The 14,605-nt window shown below is 34.4% G+C and overlaps 1 protein-coding gene across 1 annotated transcript in view; it reads right to left on the bottom strand.

Annotated features, from left to right (window-relative positions):
- Nucleotides 1-14,605, bottom strand: part of LOC123668778 — a 49,117-nt gene that overhangs the window by 25,481 nt on the left and 9,031 nt on the right. The window contains exons 5-10 of the mRNA XM_045602472.1: nt 8,687-8,692; nt 2,991-3,067; nt 2,419-2,530; nt 834-894; nt 636-746; nt 74-389 (exon numbers count right to left, since the gene is read on the bottom strand). Of these exons, the coding sequence (XP_045458428.1) occupies nt 74-389; nt 636-746; nt 834-894; nt 2,419-2,530; nt 2,991-3,067; nt 8,687-8,692 (683 nt within the window). The remainder of the gene's footprint in view (nt 1-73; nt 390-635; nt 747-833; nt 895-2,418; nt 2,531-2,990; nt 3,068-8,686; nt 8,693-14,605) is intronic.

The raw sequence follows: 14,605 nt of genomic DNA, 5'->3' as shown, positions 1-14,605 counted from the left end.
ATTTTACACAAGGACAATACCAGAACAAAATCTTTGCGAATAACTTCTTATATTTTCATAAAACAATACGTACCATTTTTCTTGCTCGCAACATGGAAATGAGCCAAAGCATACGAATATTTTATATTAAACAGGAAACCTGCCTCCCTTTCTTTATCTAGGTAGTCGATGGCTTCAATAAGCCACTGGTGTTCCCTGGCTCTAAGAGCCACTGTGTCTATTATGAACACAACCGCTAGTGGGTCAGTTGGATCAAGATTGAGAAGCAATTTGGCTATTTCTAGAGCAGTGCGATGGCAGGCTCTATTAGTCAGAAGATGTAAGTACTTCAAAAGAGCTATGTGGAATGGTCGATTCTCCATGAACTTGTATTCGAGGCGAGTGCGTATCTAAAATTAAAATTAGCAATGTATAATATATAATATAAATACAAATGCCAACATTAGCAACAAACTATACTAATATTTTTTTTCTTTCGAATAAATTTTTAGTTTTTAGACATAAGAAAATTAAACGGACTTTTCGTGGAATTTGGACAGTTTGTCAGTTATATACTTAGCAGAAATATTTGTTATAATTAAATATTTGTTTACTATACTGAAAATATATTAAAACAAAAAAACTTCAATACTTACATTTGTAATGTTGAACGACGGGTGAGCAACGAACTGCATGTATGCAATAATGTATTCCAAAACAGTGTTAGCGCCTGTGTTGTCACCCTCACGGAACAATATATCTACATCCTAAAAAAAATCGTATGATTACTTTTTTTGTAACTAAGAGGAGATTATTATAACTACATGAAGTTTTATTGTAAAATTTCATCTTACTTCCAGAAGTGCCTCGACGTGCATATTCTTTAACGATACCTCAAACTCAGACAGCGTACCCCTGTTAAAAATAGAAATGATAAATACACTACAACGTAAAAACTCTATTAATTTTATATAACATTGTAAATAAACCGCTACCGCTACTTTTTATCTACTGAATACTACATCACTGAATCGTAGCCTGTATTTAATTAACACATACCATTTTTGGTGACTAAAATAATGTACAAACTAAAAAGAAGAAAACAAAAAAGTTTTTAATGGTGATATTTAAAATTTAAAAAATGTAGCTCTAGCAGTAGAAAAAATGCTAGCAGCCACACAAAAGAAAGTGAGAGTGACTTTTTAAAAAGCACATATTATTTTATTTTGGTATATATCAGTAGTAAGTATATTAATTTTGTCAACCACATAAATAGATTATGTAGTTTGTGTTGTACTTAGTCTATTTATAGTCATTATGTACCTACTCACTTAGAGGCATATTTTAATAAATTTTGCAATATGATAAACTTGTGTTAGCTTTCAATTTAATGGGCGATATATCACAGAAACTCAAAAAGAAGATAATCAGAAAAGTGTTATAGATAATCCGTTGTAACCATTTTTCTTATTTAGATGCAAAATACCGTTTTGCAAAATACTGTGATATTGTTTAAATTATATTGTTTGATGTAGAATTTTAAACTATTTTAAGTACGCAAAGAAAATGACACGCTTATATAAATAAAACCTAATATGGAGCAAAATAGTAATAGCCTTGCAAATGCTTTAAGTATTTCTTTACTGAAAAGTATAATCTTTACTTAACATCATTTGGATGATACTTTAGAAAATAAATGCATACAAATGGCGACATTTTAAATGAATGTTTTTTTTTTATTATTATTAAGTTTTACAATATTTTACAACAGCCTTATGTTCCCCTATCTCCTAATGTTGTTAAACCGTAGGAGAGTGTCACATAACTACATGAAAATCTTCAAAAAAGACTTTTTGCACCGTTTTGTTTGTCATTTCGTATAAATAATTACATATTAAAGATTTAAACCTTTCTTTCTTGTTTGATTAATGAAACCATAACAAAGTAGGCTGCGCTGATTCAAGCAGAGTGAGACACATAAGAAATTAAAAAAAAAAAAACATTTATTTCTAGATTTTAAACAACTAAAGCCATATTTTAGTGTATTATTGTGATATGGGATAATATATAAAATATCTAGCTTGTTTTAGTATCCAATTGCAGAGCATAGCAACTATATTTATCAGTAAAATTACGACGCAACTAAATGCACTTAAGCAAAAATATTTAGTGTATTAACAGTCTGATTTGCTAACTTTCATCAACCCATATATGTAAGTACCTAAACATTTTGTGTATCTCTATTATTAAATTATATACATAGCGATATTTTTAAAGAAATAAGCGCAAGAAGAAAGGCAAAAGGTCTACCTTATCGTCCTACCTTCCTACCTTTGTTTGCCTGCAATAGCAAAAGAGTTGAAACATTTGCCCGGAGCAATAAACTTTATTTCTTTGAAATAAGAAATTTTTGGATTATCATCAAAATAATTTACATACCTTTGTATCAGGTTCATTAAGAAGTCTCTGTGTATGCGCTGGTATCCACGGCTATGATCGAATGTGAAAAACGTTAGATCATTTTCACGGCGATTCACTGACATAAAGAGACCTGGCGAAAAAACAATATTTTTAATGAATCCAAGTAAACCAATCTATTTAGTCAAATATTTTAAGTACAAAGTAGTTTGTATAGTAACTTCGGTTTATCATTACATTTAAAAGAAAATTAATTTAATTGTTTATTACAATGCAGAAAATGATGAACAAAGTCCATTGTAATTCCTTTAATTTACATTGTTAATAATATTTTTTTTTTGTCTATTAATATAAAATTATTATAGTTAAAAACCAACTAACTATATGGTAGTATTATTGCCAAAAATATAGATTTTTTTCTTTATATCTACACTGAATTTGCCAAATTACTTTTCTCTGACATCATCATAAAATCTACTAATGTTGAGTCTTGTGATATCGTTAGTGATGAACATGATAGCATTTTTAATCATTTTTATCAAGTTTTTTTTTTTTTTTGTTATATCTAAGAAAATCACAATTTCATAACTTACCACCCTTTTTGAAGTTATAGTCCTTCCGAATTAATGTATTTCTCTGTATGCGCTTCAAATTGGGCTCCCTTCCGCGACTGTAAGACAACAAATACATTAAATAAAAATGATAAACATCACTATCCATATTACATCAGCGATCTGCCAGTCCCGTCAAAATCGGTCCAGCCGGTTCAGAGATTAGCCGGAAGAAACAGACAGAGAGACAAAATTATAAAAAATGTTATTTTGGTATATGTACCGTACATACATACATCTGAAATAAGTAAAAAGCGGTTATTTTAATATTACAAACGGATACTCTAATTTCATTTATTTGTATAGAAACCAAACATTTTAAACATATTCATTTATTTCATTAACTAATTTTTTTAATAAGATTATTTATTTATATACATAAATGCATTTATGAATTTTGAAATATAAGAAACGATTTAAAAATAAAAATAGTATTTAGATACAGATTTTGTTAAAACTTCATTACTAAACTTTTAACTATTATTAAAAAAACAAATGATCTGTGGTGGTGGGATGATGTGTGGTGGTGATATTAGTTAAGTATTAGTTAGTACTTTTTTTTTTATGTCACTAGGTCGGCAAACAAGCGTACGGCTCACCTGATGGTAAGCGATTACCGTAGCTTATAGACGCCTGCAACACCAGAAGCATCGCAAGCGCGTTGCCGACCCAATCCCCAATCCCCCCAGGAGGAGCTCTCTGGTCACCTTACTCACCAACAGGAACACAATACTGCTTGAAAACAGTATTATTTAGCTGTGATCTTCTGTAAGGTCGAGGTACTACCCCAGTCGGGCTGCTCCATATTTTGAGCAGGAAATTCCTGCTGTGCCCTACCTCAATTAGTACTATCATTGATGACCTCGTTCAGTACCTACTTAGCTTTAGCTTTTAAATTGGGTTCTTTTCCAGATTTCCTAAAATATAGTAAAGTTTTACCACTTTTTAAAAAGGGACATCAAAGTGATCCCAGTAATTATAGACCATTCAATCCTACCGTGCTTAACTAAAACCTTTGAAAAACTTTTGAAAAAATTATACTAAATTAACTTATATATGATGCTTGGGAGAGGTCACAAAATGCTATTGGTATATTTTGTGGCTTATCAAAGGCATTTGATTGCGTGGACCACGGGATTTTATTAAATAAACTTGAGTATTACGGTGTTAATGGTAAAGCTCTTAATCTCATTGCTTCATTTTTATCTAATAGAATTCAACACGTATCAATAAACGAAACGAAGTCTTCTGGATTTGTGCTAAAAACGGTAAGGTACGTAGAGATATTGTAAGTCTTTCCATTGAACGAACTATAGAGATAGCCTGTATTGAGCTAGCGGCAATGTATAATAGTCAGTATCTATAGACCACCCAGTGCATGTTGCGAACAATTTGAAGCAGTATTAGAAGAATTATTGACAAAGCTAACTGTTAAACGTAACAAAGATATTATAGTGTGTGGTGACTTTAATATCAATTTATTGGATGATACTTTACTCAGTAAAACATTTTTATCGTTGTTCAATTAACTCAGTAAAACATTTTTATCGTTGTTCAAATGTTGTGATCTTACTAACCTCTTCCTGGAACCTACTCGTATAACTAACTCTACAGCCACATGCATTGATAACATCTTTACAGATGGGACTCCGTCCTTTTCAGCTATAATAAATTACATTCATTGTGAGATTCACGTTGACATTGTGTTTTAGTTCGTCGCGTTAAGAAAGAATTAATATTCTCTTATTCTATGCTCTTTAACTTGATTGCATTTACATATATATTTATTACTTATTTTTTTTAACGCGCGACATGATCACTGTGGCCAATTAATCAGCTTCAATTATAATACGGAAAAGCAGGTTGTTAAGAGGAAAGTGGTTGTTCCAGTGAATGTTAAATGTATGGAGAGATTTAGAAACACCATATAAAATCAAATAGATAATCCCATCAATAGGTGGTGTTAATGATAAATTTGGAGTTTTATGCGGTCATATAAACAGTGTGTTCAAGACTGTATTTATAACAAAAAAAAGTAATCTCTCCTAAGTATTGTAAGTCATTCAATGACTGGGCGACTCTGGGAATCTATAAAAGTAGGCAAAAATTATATGATCTCTTACACGACAAAACGTATAATACAAACATTGTTTTTTGTAAATTTATCAGAAAATATTCAAAAATTTTTAAACTTGTTTGTGCCGCGGCTAAGTCAATATTCATTAGAAATAAAATTAAGTCTTATTTCGCAAAATTTCCAGTGTCGCTTTACCAGCCTTCCTATCTTCTGTCCATAGTTCAGCAAATCTCGTAAGTAAATTTTAAGGTCATCGCCTTCAAACTTTGAGATTGCTGGTTTGAAAGAAGCTAGAAACGCTTTCTTAATTGCATGCCCAGGTCAAAATTTTCCAGTTTCTCTAAATTTTCAGAGGAGCTGCGTCATAAACTGCAAATTGACTTGTAACAATCTTTTAAACTGTAGTACAGGTTCGGCGCGTGCTAGGCTTTTGGCCGTGGGTACGCATGAGGCCGACTTCTGGCTTCACACGTACCCTTCGTCAAATACAGGAACATTTCTTGAGCCTGACACGCTCCGAATCGCAACCTGTCTACGGCTTGGGTTTCCGGTCTGCGCTCCTCATAAATGTCCCTGTAGCAGTGATGTCGACAAGCTAGGACATCACGGTCTATCATGCCTAAAAAGTGCAGGCCGCTTCTCGAGACATGCCGCACTTAACGATATCATATGCCGGTCCCTTGCCACCGTCAAAGTGCCAAGTCTACTTGAGCCGACTGGTATTGCAAGAGACGATGGCAAGAGACCGGACGGTATGAGTTTGATTCCATGGAAGATGGACCGGGTGCTGGTATGGGATGCAACCTGTTCAGACACGCTGGCCCCTTCACATCTACATGGAACCGACAACAGAGCTGGTGCGGCTTGTGAAGCGGCTGAAAAAACAAAAGCACACAAATACAGGGATCTAGGCTCCGAATATGATTTTGTCCCATTCGGTGTCGAGACCCTTGGTCCATGGGGTCCTAGCGCTATAAGATTTTTTAAGGAAATAGCAAAAAGGTTATTCGACGTCACAGGAGACCGAAGAGCTGGCAGCTACTTCGGACAAAGAATTAGTCTAGCTATTCAAATGGGGAACGCTGCCAGTATCTTCGGAACCTTGCCTAAAGGGACTCCTTTTAATAATATTTTTTAGTTATTATATTATGTATATATATATATATATATATATATATATATATATATATATATATATATATATACTTAAGGTTTTTTAGCTTAATGTAATAATATCTTATTATTATTATTATTATTATTATAGTATATGTATTACATTTATGTAATAAAGTATTTAAAGTATGTTGCTGGATTAAACCTCCATATTCTTATTTAGATAAGCAACACAAACACGACCCAAATGCATTATATTTTCGGAGAATTATCGCATTTATCATATTTAGATTAAAGGACGTAATAGCGTAAAAGTTTTAGAACAAAAAAGAACAATATTTAGTTTACTTTTTTATTTATTCCTTTCTTGATTACTATACCAAAAGATTTAGAAAAAATCACAAGGTTAGAATTCTGTTTTTAATAAATTTAAGACAGTCATATTGCTTAGTTTGACGTATGTTACATTTTAATATTATTGTCTTACTATGACAAATAGTATTTATTATTACAAATTAAGTCTAGTAAAAACAAAATTAAAATGAGTTGGAATATTATAAATGCCGAACTGGAAACTGGAAAATCAAAAGAACGTAATGGTATCAGTGAAATAATCATTGACAATCACTCTATTAAAGCGGTTAATCAGGTGGCAACCGCTTTGGAAAAACACTTTGCTGACATTCCACTTTCGACAACTAAGGCGCTTACATCATCGCCCGAAGTCGCTGAATCGTTGTTTAAATAAAATGTAAATGCGTGCAAAGGTGATTTTATCTTTAAGCCCATGGATGCTAATGAAATTATTAAGACATTTAAAACTTTTGAAATTAAAAACACCACTGACCTCTGGTGAGTTTCCTGATCTTATGAAGCATAGTAAAGTTATACCTTTGTTTAAGTCCAGTAGTCATACAGATCCAACAAATTACAGGCCCATTTCTATTCTACTTACCTGTAGTAAAATATTTGAAAAAGTGATTCTCTCTCAGCTTTTAAACCATTTCACAAGAAATAATCTTTTACATAACTAGTTCGGTTTCACTAAAGGACGCTCAACAACTGATGCCGGTGTTGAGGTTTTTACTTCGATAGTCAATGCTTGGGAGAAGTCGCGTGATGCTTTAGGTGTATTTTGTAATTTATCTAAGGCATTTAACTGTGTTCATCATAACACATCAATCAGGAAACTCAGTCACTATGGCATTAAAAATACCGCACTAAAACTTCTGAGTTCTTATCTTAGTGATAGAACTCAGAGGGTTGAAGTAAATGGTACTAAGTCGTCTGGGTCTCATATACAGATGGGGGGTCCCACAAAGCTCAATTGTTGGTCCATTCTTGTTTCTAATATACATAAACGATCTACCGTATTTAGTAGAGAAGAAGCATGAGATTGTATTATTTGCTGATGATACTTCATTAATAGGACCTGGGTGACCGAGCTTAGCTCGGTATTCTTAGTAAATCGTGTTTTTTGAAAATCATATTTAAATACGAATTACATATTGATAAAATATGAATAATATTTTTCGATTTTATTTTTTTTAGAAAAAAAAGAAAAAAAACGATAATCGATCTGGAATACGTGAGGATTCGAACCATGATCTTTTCGGCCGAGCGCGATCGGCCGATTTCCCCTGAGCTATTACAACTTTATTGACAGATGTGAAATTTACCTTCTTATTCTAACGATATTGTAGCCATTTTTTCATTGCCTAAAAACAGGGATAAAAAGACATTTTCTAAAAATGAATCCTAGCTAGATTTATTTATCTCCCCCGTAATCCCCTGTATACTAAATTTCATGAAAATCGTTGGAGCCGTTTCCGAGATTCAGATTATATATATATATACAAGAATTGCTCGTTTAATTACTTCATTAATATTTAAATTACGTAGACAAGAAACCAACTATGACGATGTAAACAATGCTCTCTCTGAATTGGTGCACTGGTTTAGTGTGAATAGCTTACTTCTTAATAGTAAAAAAACTAATTGTATTAAATTTTCTGCTCCAAATGTAAAACTAATTGATATGCATCCAAAACTCAATGATGATAAATTGAACTTAGTTAACTCAACCGTTTTTCTAGGAATCACCTAGGATGAATATCTTAATGATGAAAAGGCATGGCATTGAATAAAGCTCGACCAGGCTATGTCTTTGATCTCAATCTGTAAATAGATATAGTTAAAATATTGTAAGCAGGTGACATGTAGTGGTTTCGTCACACACGATTGGCTGTCTCGTGTTAGTCCTGGTCATTTCATGGTCATACTGTTACTTTTTGTCTTGTATATGACTATAAATTTTTAAAAGACTACCAAGAGTTTTTTTCCTCCGGCTTTTTTTCTCTCGGCCTACACTAGGGACATTAGTTTATCTTCAAAGCCGATGGCATAATAGGAAGGTAATGTCTACCGAGACATTAGAAATTTAAAGTAGCTTAATATTTTGATTATTTTGACTAAGTTAAGTTTGCACATAACACTGGGTATATTATCTATATTCCGTTTTTTGGAAAAGTCTTATTTGGTAAACAAACCCCAGTCAATCGTAATTCACGTTTTTTCCGCATTTATCACTCACTTTCACAGCACATTAGCCCACGGACATTTGTAAAACTCCATTTACTATTTATCATTTTAAACACATGAAAACTACTAAAATATGAATCCCGAGAGTATAGATAACTAATATTTTTGAATATGACATTAAAGTATCTTTTTTTAAAAGGCAAATAGGGATGTGGTCATAATATTTTTAGAGGTTAATTATAAGTGAATGAACAGCATGAGCGATAAAAATAGGCCATGTTCTTTACCTATATTTTAAATTTTCACGAAATATAATTTTTTAGATAATGTTACCGTAATGCGATTTGTTATTAATTTGTTTTTTGTTATTAATTTTCTTTTTCTTTTTTTTGTATGTTGAGCGCAAAAAAAATGCTTACAAAATGTTGCAAATGTCAATCATTTATGGTAAAGTGTTCATTGTAAACGTTTTATTATGAATATTTCTGAGTATCAATTTCACCCCGAACATTTTTAACGCTATCCCATATAATATTAAAGTATCCCACATAGCCATGGCAAAAAAGTTTACTGTAGTTCACAGGAAAAAAATTTGAGACTTTAGGATGAGACTTAGGATTACCCAATGAGAGCTTCGTAGAGAACAATGTTTTTAGTCATTTTTTATAGATGTTAGAGAGTGTGTCACCAGCGCAAGGTTTTTTATTCATAGTAAATACAAAAAACGTGACAATAATATTAATTGGGTCGACTTTTTTTTCTAGACACCGGCGGCCCTATCTAATATACAAAATTCTCGTGTCGCGGTGTTTGTAGTTAAACTCCTCCGAAACAGCTTGACCGATTCTCATGAAATTTTGTGTGCATATTGGGTAGGTCTGAGAATCGAAGAAAATCTATTTTTCATCCCCCTAAATGTAGTCTACCCCTAATTTTTTTTTTAATTTTTTTTAGATAAATTATATATTATTTTTATTTTATTATGATTTGGCGTTAAAAATACTAACAACCCTAAATTTTCACCCTTCTACCACCAGCCCCTATTTTTTACTTTTAAATAACGTTTAGCGGCAAGAAAACGTTTGCCGAGTCAGCCAGTATTGTTATAAATTTTATTTTTGACGTCTTTTTTCCTTACCATTTCACATAAACGAAATATAAATTTGTTGCCTTTTATGCTCGATGCTCGATTATTATTATTATTATTATTTTCCTGAATGTCACTCCGCCCGCCCAATATATAATAGATACATAATAGATACATATATTATAATAACTACTTATATAAATATTATTATTATTATTATTATTATTATTATTATTATTTTCGTAATTCTGTACCTCTACTAATTCTTAGGAAAAATATTCAATATATTATTAGGTTTTGATATAATTTTAGCAATATGTTAACGTTAAATATTTGAACATAAAATGAATTTTACATTCGTCTATGGCTTATTAATATTGTTCATTCATTTGCTCTTTGTGTCACTTCACTATTCTTACAATATTACTCTATTATTTGTAGTCAGAAGTACGCCATATTTGTTTACTATTTAAGACTATTCCAAAAAAAAAAAAAAAAAAAATATATTATAAGTTTGTAATGAACCCAATGTTAAGATACTTTTTTATTTTATTTTACTGTTTGTTTTTTTTTTTTTTTTTTTGCTACCTTAACTTTCTTTTATTACTGTCGATTTTTTTAATTACTTTGTAATATTATTTTTGTAAATGACATTATTTTGACTTTCGCTAAGTGTGTATCACCTTATGACGAAATAAATGTTTTCATTTCAGAAACAGCTCTATTGATTTTTGTAGTGCGCAGGTCTACGGAGCGACAAATCGATCTAGCTAAAAATATCTGGTAGGCAACACTCTCATATCAGGGAAAATTTGTTATCATCTGTGTAATTTAACCAAGCGTCATATATTGATGTAACATAAATATTAACTCCTTACAATAGTTTTTGAATAAGTTCCTTTTTTTACCCGCAAATTTGTCAAGTACAACTGCCATTACAACAAAACAAATAATATATGTGATAATTGTGTTTGCTCGCAAACGAAAAAAAACCGACTTCAATTACATCGAAGAGTAAGACAACGTAGATCAACGAAAAAATAGTCGAGTAACTACGGTTTATCAAAGATTACTCAAAAAGTAGTTATCAGATCTCGATAAAATTTATATGTGACCACATGATAAACATAAGCTTTCGATTAAATTAAAAATTATCAAAATCGATACACCCAGTAAAAAGGTACTGCGGATTTTCGAGAGTTTCCCTCGATTTCTCTGGGATCCCATCATCAGATCCTGGTTTCCTTATCATGGTACCAAACTAGGGATATCCCTTTTTCAACAAAAAAAGAGTTATCAAAATCGGTACATCCAGTAGAAAGTTATGCGGTATAATACAGCGTAGGTCGACGAAAAAAGTCAAATAAAAACGCATTATTAGATATAACTCGAAAAGTAGTTGTTAGGTCTCAAATAAATTTAAATGGGACCAATTGACACACACCACCTTTCGATTAAAAAAAAATTTGTCGAAATCGGTCCACCCGGTCAAAAGTTCTGATGTAACATACATTAAAAAAAACAGTCGAATTGAGAACCTCCTCCTTTTTTGGAAGTTGGTTAAAAATGGTACCTTTTTGAACTTTTCATGTAACCGGGAACAGTGAAAATTAATATTAAAATAACAATTAATTAAATTAGAAAAATGGTGATTAATATCGCGTATTTCTTCCACGTGCTCTTATTAAAGTTTCTACCCGTCTAGGCATACTGAGAATGATGTTAGCGATGGTCTCCTGGGATAGTCTTCGCCATTCCTCAACTACGGTGATTCGCAGTTCACCCACGTTGGCAGGAGCTGGAATTCTGGACTTAACTTTTTTTTCAGCAAGTCCCAAACGTTCTCTATTGGGTATCTGGTGATCTCGCCGGCCATTCCATAACAGTGATATTCATATCATTAAGATAAGCTTGAGTTACCCGAGCGGTATGCGGCCGAGCATTATCCTGCATAAAAACAAAATCGTCACCGATATATGGGGCAAACGATACGACATTTTCTTCTAAAACTTCTCTGATATCGCGGTCTGCAGTCAGACTCCCTCTGTCAATCACTACCAAGTCTGTGCGAGCTCCCAAATAAATGCCCTACCAAACCATTATTGATCCACCACCGTATGCAACTGTAGTTTCAAAATTTGTTTGAATGTATCGTTCTCCTTTGCGTCTGTATGTTCTTTGCCTGCCGTCAATTTGATTTAAGAGAATTCTGCACTCATCACTAAACAATACCTTACTCATACATAAAAAAATACAGTCGAATTGAGAACCTCCTCCTTTTTTGGAAGTCGGTTAAAAAATATCAAAAACATGTATTAGGTCGGACAAAGTTTCTTCGTATTTTATATAGAAATCTAAGGTAATTTCTTAAAAAAAATCTTTTATAGAGTTCAAGTGGCACCCATACATCGAACTGTTTTCGTATTACCAGCCTTTTTCAAATCGGTTAAAATTGTCTTATGTTAAATTCTCAGATCTTCAGCTCTGTCGTAACTACTCAAATGTCGAACTAACTGCATTTTTTCAAAAATGTTGTCACGTTTATCCGTAGCTGGTCGACCAGAGCGAAATGAATCATCTTTGACATCAAAATTTGCTAACTGGAAACGCTTATACACTTATCACTCAGTTTAGTTCTTTGTTTAATGGCTTTTAGTTGTGACTGTCAGTTTGACAAATATCATTTCGCCAATGTCACGTGGGTGGAGAACACACTCGAAGGAGATTTTTCGGTTGATTTGAGAATACAAGTTGAAAAATTTATTAAAATATTTCTTAACATTTACTTTAGCCAACTAACCTTGCGCTTGCTAGCCCTGTGGCACGAAAGCCTGTGGCGGCCGGGTTGCGCTGGGCTACCTAGAGCTTGCTCGATTGCTTGGTGCGATCCGGCAATGGAGGTCGGGCTTACCTGGCCTCCCAGAGGTGGGACACTTGTGGACCCTGTTTCCCCATTTTGCAGACAGTAGGCTGGTCCGGTGAGCGTCCCTTAAATGGGGTGGCTGGCTGGGAAGTCGGGGGACCTTCGGCCAGCTTAAGACCCCCACAGAGCGGGGTGGTCTTGTGGGAGCCATCCCTCTTAGGCCGGGGCCCGGATGTTTTGTTCGGGCATAGCGCCGGGACAAGGTGATAAATGCTAGCGCGATCCTATCTTGCACCACTTAGGCAGACGACTCCTCACGCGTGGTGGGTTTTAGCCAGTAAAAGTCCATAATGAATTTTCCCCACGTAAAAAAATGGTGGACCTGATTTTCCCATGCTCGGCAGCCAGAGGTGTTGGTCAGCCATGGCCTCCTTCTACAAGGAAGTCATGTCTCTAAAGGAGGCCGAGGAGCGGCAGCCTACATCCATGCGGACCCACTCCGCAGGAGACGACCAGGGAGAAGGATACGCCGATATACGCTCTCTCATACTCCGCATAGAATGAGGGCAGGGCGCTATCTCTCTCACTTGCCACCGGGATAATAAAGCGCTCACGGTGCCCGTAAACGCTCTTTAGGCGTAGGCGGCCCACGAAGGTAGCCCGCGAAGGCGGGTCAAACGTCGGGGCGTCACGGTTGCATACGTCAGCGGTCCCGTGGCGCCTTACTATGACGATCAGGGCACTGCTGGCTTTTAGTGGTTCTGTCCGCGCTGGGAGCCCGATACTCGATCTATATTAATATATAGCTAATAATTTTTAATATTATCGCTTGCCAGCTTTACATCATCTGCAACCCGACCCAAGCTAAATAATAATAATAATATACTAACCGAGAAGTAAGTTGCAATTGTGAGCAGTCCATTCAGACCGACCAAAGTCAGTTAAAATACACAGGTCTATTGCGTCTGCCTAAATACCTAGGCTTTCTTGCAAATATTCTTCAAAATAATTACTACGTTAGCGCCACAATTCCACTGCGACATATATTTCTTTTACACGATAATAATAAATTGCAGTGATAACGAAGGCGAACGAATTATAATTTTCGGATTAGTTTTCGAAAACTGAAATATTTGAACGACATACGTAACAAATACATACTACCCACAAAATATAATTGTTGTGTGGCTACGGCAGTAAAGAATATAGCCACCTCCTCTCTTCCCGGGGGTATGACATAACACAATTCCACTACCACCTTGGAACTTAAAAGCCGACCGATGGCGGAATTACCATCCAACTGCTGGTTTTGAAATACACAGGTCGAAGACGGGCAGCAGCGTCTTCGGTGCGACAAAGCCAGCCCTGCGGTCACCAACCCGCCTGCCCAGCGTGGTGACTATGGGCAAAACACATGAGTTCACGCCATTTTTGGCGTGAACTTGTGGAGGCATCTGTGACAGGCTGAAGTGAAGATGATGATGATGGCAAAATATAAATTTTGATTCAGGTCACTTTTAATCTCACATTGCGATAAACCAGGCACAAAGCTATACGGTTTTTTTTTTTAATTATTTTGTGATGTCAATAATAATCTTAATCCATATTCCTGCTTATTCAATCAGGGATAGTTCATCCTATAACGGTTTGTATTACGCAAACACGCACATGCTTTAACGCCAGCAATTGCATTTCGATACCCACTCGGGCGCGGAGGGTGTGTCCTTGTAGACCCAGTGCTGTTTCGAGAAGTACGTGAATCTTTACATCAGGTTTTTATCTTAAGGCTTCTAAGAGCAGTCGTTACTCGTGGTAGGGAAATCATGCAAAGACCGGCAGTAAAGTAGCAAAAGGAGCGATGGTGGTTCGGAGCAGTGGACGTTAACAGACTAGTTCAGTTCAGTATATATAAGAAT

Source organism: Melitaea cinxia, chromosome Z (genome assembly GCF_905220565.1).
Source record: "Melitaea cinxia chromosome Z, ilMelCinx1.1, whole genome shotgun sequence".
NCBI classification, from domain to species: Eukaryota; Metazoa; Arthropoda; class Insecta; order Lepidoptera; family Nymphalidae; genus Melitaea; species Melitaea cinxia.
Note: the sequence above shows the minus strand (reverse complement) of the source record. Positions and strands in the feature narration are given on the sequence as shown.